Genomic DNA, 6,151 nt, shown 5'->3' on the forward strand with positions numbered 1-6,151 from the left:
CTTATGATGAGATGCTACTACGGGTGATCAAAAACCAGAGGATGACCAACCAGAAAAGATACTGCTTTTTTAAAAGGTCATGTGGCCGGCGACATACACATTTTTAAAATTGAATTCGATAGTCTGAGCAGAGACGAATCTTTTTAGGTTAATTGACTCATATAAACACCACCTGAAGAACTAATTGAATGTTCCTGAAAGGGTTGACAAAATATAGCACAATATTTCAGGACACAGTTTGCTGCGGTGTGCTCAACGTCAACACTTGACTACCGAAGAATGGTTCGTTTGGGCTGCTTCATAGACCCTAAGCCGGATATTCATGTCGGGAATAATGTTGAGCAGACTTTTTTGAGCAGAAGCACCTGCAGCGCATAGTCAAGAAATAAGTCTAACGTTTAAAATATGTTTTGTTATTTCAGATTTCCGAGGAAAAAGTTTCTTCTTCGTCGAGTCATCCCGAAGCTCTTGTATCAACTTTCGTCAGGCATGCGCTGTTGAATCTGCCACGCTCCATCACCCGTCAATGACGATTCGACTGCTGTTAACGGCCAAGGAGTCTCATCTTACTGTTTGTCCCCTGCTTGAGGCCCTGAAGCTAATCGGCAACCTTAAGGTAGAAAAACTGGACGCGGACTCATTCTTCGCAGAGTCCCCTCTTCACTTATGGTATTCAAGAAGCTCCTGGAACGCAAGCCGTTACAAAATCTCGCACCTGAGCGACGCCATCCGCTTCTTGCTTGTGTGGAAGTACGGTGGCATCTATTGTGACCTGGACATCGTGGTAAAAAGACGGTTAGGTCATCTTCGCAACAGTGTGGGCGAAGAAGAGCCAGGAGCTCCAGTGTGTGGCGTTCTTATCTTCGACAAGAGACACCCTTTCATCAAGACTTGCATCGAAGAGTTCAGCAAGGGTTACGACCCCAAGAAATGGGCTCAGAACGGTCCAGGTGTGATCAAGAGGGCCCTGTCTAACTACACCTGCAACCGACAGCTCTCCGGAATCTTGGACTGCACTGACGGAACAGGGACGCGTGTTGCAGTTCATACGGAGGAAGCGTTCTACGCCGTGCCTTACCAAAAGTGGCGCCTGTTTTTTGAGCGTAAATACGTCGACATCGTGCGAAGGGCCACGAAGAAGAGCTACCTGGTGCACATCTGGAACGCGCTGAGTCATCAAAAAGATGCTCGTGTCGGATCTGGATCTGTGTACGACCTCGAGGCCCACAACTGTCCTCGAACTTACGCACTGGCGCGAGCACTCGGGGGTCGTTTTTGAGTTCTCGCTCGTGTTAGCCTAACTTCAAAAGTATCGGCTTTGGTGCGCAGCTGCTTTTTGTGTTGCATTTTCCTTCTTTAGATGGATTAATCGGAACATACTATTGCGTTTTGAACAGCAAGAGTCAGAACATGTTCGAACGATGGAACTTCCCTTGTCACTTTATTGGAAAAGTAAACGATACGCCTTCCGGAGCGTTAAGGCTTAAGGTCTATTTTTATGCTATGTGGAAAACTGCTTTATTGCAAAAAAGCCAGGAAAGTAGCGCTCGGACACTCTACTTCTTCCGTGAGCACAGAAAAACAGTGCGACGTAGTATAGGGAGTATTCAGTGGTGGCCATAGCTCTGTACGTGACTGCTGAGCGCATGCTGATGGCGAGCTTCCAGAGTTCTTTTGCAGCGTTCATTTCACACCGTTGATGTTGCTGGTCTACGCAACCTATAAATACGAGCTCATTCTGAGCATGCGCTCTAAACGGCGCCCTCAAATATGGCGTCCAGTGAATACTCCCTATACTCGCGAGCAACTTTCTGTGGCTATGGAGTCAAAGCTATGGGCACACGTGCGCATGCACATGTGAAGCGTGAATCGTAGCTTTGCATGCGCAGTCTTCACTTCTGAATTGCTAAAGAAAGTTGCAAGTATAACAATTAAACTACCTTCGGACATTGATCCAGCCGTTCGTAGTTTTTTTCTATCGTTTCTATTTTTCTGTCGTAACTTTAATATAAAAGTTCGAAACTAGATATCTTCTCAACTACGTCTATACTCGCAAACTTGCCGGGTACCCTTGAGGCAGGGCTGGAAGGAGGTGGTCAAAAAAGTATCTCGGAATACAAATACCGACATAGATTTGTGTTTTATGCAACAGGATATCACTGGGATACATTTGCACAAACGGGGGGAAAGTATCCCTGAATGCAAATACAGATACATACAGAAATGCTTTTTTTCAACGAGGCCGTGCTTATGGTGCCTGGAACGCGTCTCCGACTGGTGTGTTTACCGCGGCCAAAAAAGTGGTCCCTCGATTTCCGCCTGATGACGTCATAAAAGTGTCATGCTGTCGCCGGTCGCGACCCTGGCGGCGTCCCAACAGCTGTGGTGTATGTAGCAGATGCCTGTTCTGCTGCAGGTCGCTTTCCACTGTGACAGTTCACGGTAGCTTTAGCAGCCGGATTTGGGACGTCTTAACACACATGCAAAGGAAAAAAACATTTTTTTTTAAACGGCTTAGATGGAAAAAGGACGCCATAAAACGATTTTACAACGAAGAAAAAAAATTTTCAGAGCTATATTTACGGCGCAAAACGAATTTGTAGTTGGCGCCCGCGGGCACCGCGGAAAAGTGGTCTGTATTTATCACGTGACTGGTCTTTATTTATCACGTGGTGCTTGCGTTCTTTCGGAAGCTTCCTATGGCCTCTAAAAGTAACTTATTCATCTTTGTTTGAAGTATAACAAAAAACTAAGATGAATAAGTAACTTTTAGAGCCCAAAGGAAACTCCTGAAAAAGCGCAAGCAGACGTGATAGACCTGCGCGCCGGTCAGACGACGGCGGCGGCGCCCCGAAGCAGACGAACTTCTGCGGCGGCGGTGACGGCGGCGTGGAGAAACGCGTTGAAGCGGCGTTCGCACAACGCTCAGCGTGCGGCGGCGACGCAGCGCGGCGGCGCGCGGGCCTACCACGTGACCAGCGGCGGGTCCCGCGAGCGCCAACTACAAATTCGTACAGCGCCGTAAATATAGCTCTAAAAATTTTTTTTCTTCGTTGTAAAATCGTTTTATGACATCCTTTTTCCATCTAAGCTGTCTAAAAAAATGTTTTTTTTTTCCTTTGCATGTGTCCTTTAAGGGACGCCGTGACGACAGCGACACTCGCGTTAGCTCGTGCTTTTCGCCAGCATTTCTAAGGCCAACCGCCAGGATCGCGACAGGCACCAGCATGACACTCGCGTCATTTGTTGCCACATCGGGACCACTTTTGATGTATGGGCGGGATAGGACGCTAAACACGCCAGTCAAAGACGCGATCCAGGCACCATAGCCGTGCTCCAAAAGCACATATAGTGATGTAACGCATTCCAAACAGCGTCGTATGTATCGCAATTAGCAAATATCGCAAAAAATAGGAAAATTCGATTTTCAAGCGCTGCGCGTGTTTATTTCATCAGAAAGCGAATTTTCCAACTTTAAAAGTAAACTAAGAATTACACTTCAGCGTGAGATTTTCAGTACGTATCATCAAGGCACCGTCGATTAGATCACAATACCGAACTAGCGAAGGAGAAAAACTTGATTATACCACCGAAGATTCGAATAAATACCGCTGACGAAACAAATAAATACTGCCTTGATGGCAGCCGTGGAGCATTGAGAGGAGACGCCTTTACTGGGGGGTCGTCGAGGTAACGGAAAAATTCCGACTTTACGAGGCTCTGTCCTTATCTTTCTAAGTACGAGGAACCACCGTCACTGAGATCGTAGAAGAGGTGGACGTGGTCTGCCCGGAATGAGTCCTGTTTCGCCTCGTTTTCTGTCTGCACATTACGATTTTTAGTTTTGCTGGTAAGTTGAAATGGGGGGGGGGGGGGGGGGGGCGAGGGGGGGGGGGGGGCGAGTGGCCGTCTCGAACTGTCGCAAACCACTTTTGCGATAATTCATTTATAATCAAAACTATCGAAACATCCTAAAAAAAAAAAAAAAGAAACATTACATTTATGCGTGACCGATTTTTTATATTTTTTATTAAAATCGGTATCAGAGATCAGGGGGGGGAAGGTGCCGCCGCTTCCAATGCACCCTCCTCAGAATTTACGGCGCTCCGTGGGGGCCGCCATGTTAAAACTTGATACCAGTGTTAACGAAGAAAGGGTAAAAGCACAGGCGAGCTGGTGAACAACTTCCATCGTAAACCGGAGACACGGAAAAATAAAAAAACGGACAAAACAACAACAAGTCTCAAACACAGCTTCTAGTTTATTTGAACACCTCAGCTCTTATATATACACAACAACCCTCCTCTCCAAAGGTCGACACACCTCCTCTCCACTCCATCAACGACATCTCAAACTGACCAGGGTTGCCAGGTTGGGCTATTAATAGCCAAATTGGGCTACTTTGTCATGCATTTGGCGTCGAAATTTGTCGGTTGGCTATATGGCTATTTTTTGGCTATTTCAAATGCTAACACGGCCCTTTTTTTTTTTTTTTGCTTGGTTTAGAGTAGATGTACAAAAGACGTTTCCGCATGAACACAAAGCGACAGTCCACCCTTTCTGGATTCCCGCTTACAGGGATTTTCTGCCTGAAGATTCGTGGGCGTGATGTCAGAACCTATTAGCTCAAGTGAGCTACCGTGACCTAGATTCAGCTCCGACGACATCGCTTTTGCATTAATTGTCGCTTATTTTTTGCCTCCAAGTTCTTTGTGCTTCCTACTGGCGTCTCTTATTTTTTGCCTCCAAGTTCTTTGTGCTTCCTACTGGCGTCTCTTATTTCCTCGAGCTTCCAACCATCCCCCTACAGGACGCACCTCACCTGAGAAAAAATGATACTAAAGACAACTCAAGACATCCTGCAGTATTTTATGTCACCCGATAACGCTTGCTGTACCGGATTTAACAAAAGGAGGCTTTTCCACGAAACATGGAAGTTCCTTAAAGCAGAGTGAGCCACAACAAAAGACAACAGATTTGGGACAATGAATATTTCGACCAAAGCCAAGATCAATGGGCAGGAGCAGCCCTGTTTCCGTTGCTATCCGAGCTTGCCATCGCGCTCCCGACACTGCCCATGTCGAATGCCGCCGTGGAGAGAGTATTCAGCCACATCTCCCTCTCGAAATCAAGCCTAAGGAAGAACATGTCATTTCCAACTTTTCAAAACGTCCTTTATGTAAAGTTTGCTTTCCTGGGGAAGAACGAGTTCTGTAAGGGCATCAACCGCACTGAAGAAGTTTTTGCCCGTTTTAACACGAAAATCATGTATGAGGCCAGTAAGCTGGGCACGAGCGAGTGTTCATAGCTATGTGACTGCAAAAACACGCGTGGAAAAGTTTTTGTACTTTTGTGTTTGAAATAAAATGTTCAATACATTTTAAGTTGTCGTAGATCTTGCAAGCTGCTCCTAAACCCTAGATATGCAGACGCAGTGTCTACGAATTGAGCTCGCACATTCGAGCGCACAATTTTTTGGGCTCTGCAGAATATGGCTACTTTTGGGCTACATAAATATCTTGCATTTGGCTACTTTTGGGCTACATCGTCTAGCTTTTGGCGGTTTGAGGTAGAAACTACCTGGCAACCCTGAAACTGACGCGTTTGTGCGGTCTTTGCCGAGTGGAGCTGTTGTAGTTTGTCGCTATGTAGACGACATTTTGATCTGTTCTTTTGAGGAAGGGTTAGCAGGGACGGTTAAGAAGTGTATAATAGAAAAGTGCCACGATTTGACGTTCACGGAAGGAAGCACTCTCCAGGGCAAGATTCAGTATCTAGACCTCCTACTACACACACAAAAGGGCTTGTGTTGGAGGTTTGGTAAGGAATCGGCAAAACCCTTGTTGGCTGCTGACAGCTGCCACTCGAAGTTAGTCAAGAGGGGTGTAATCGCGTCTGTGGTAGATAACGCGTGTAAAAAGTCATGTGTGCATCACGTTGGAGAGGCAATAGGGTTGCAAAAGTTGCGTCTTGTGGAAGCGGGCCATCACCAGGATGTGATTTCTAGCGTTATGCTCAAGGTGTTAAAAAAGTTCAGTTCGGCTCCGGTAGAAAAACCGGTTGTGAAAAATGTGGTCTGTGTGCCTTACTATCATGGAATATCTCACAATTTGAAGTCAGTGGCCAAGAGGTTCGGAGTAAATTTAGTTTT

The 6,151-nt window shown here is 46.3% G+C and overlaps 1 protein-coding gene across 1 annotated transcript; it reads left to right on the plus strand.

The window, feature by feature from the left end:
• Positions 1-526: 526 nt before the first annotated feature.
• Positions 527-1,279, plus strand: LOC8051793 (lactosylceramide 4-alpha-galactosyltransferase-like). Its single transcript, XM_029983710.3, has one exon. It carries the CDS (start codon positions 527-529, stop codon positions 1,277-1,279), a length of 753 nt encoding a protein of 250 aa, XP_029839570.2.
• Positions 1,280-6,151: the final 4,872 nt, after the last annotated feature.

The sequence above is a fragment of the Ixodes scapularis genome, unplaced genomic scaffold (assembly GCF_016920785.2).
Source record: "Ixodes scapularis isolate PalLabHiFi unplaced genomic scaffold, ASM1692078v2 ptg000854l_1__unscaffolded, whole genome shotgun sequence".
Classification (NCBI taxonomy): Eukaryota; Metazoa; Arthropoda; class Arachnida; order Ixodida; family Ixodidae; genus Ixodes; species Ixodes scapularis.

Excerpts from the sequence above, each read along its gene's own strand:
- LOC8051793 (XM_029983710.3), top strand. The coding sequence starts at position 527 with ATGACGATTCGACTGCTGTTAACGGCCAAGGAGTCTCATCTTACTGTT.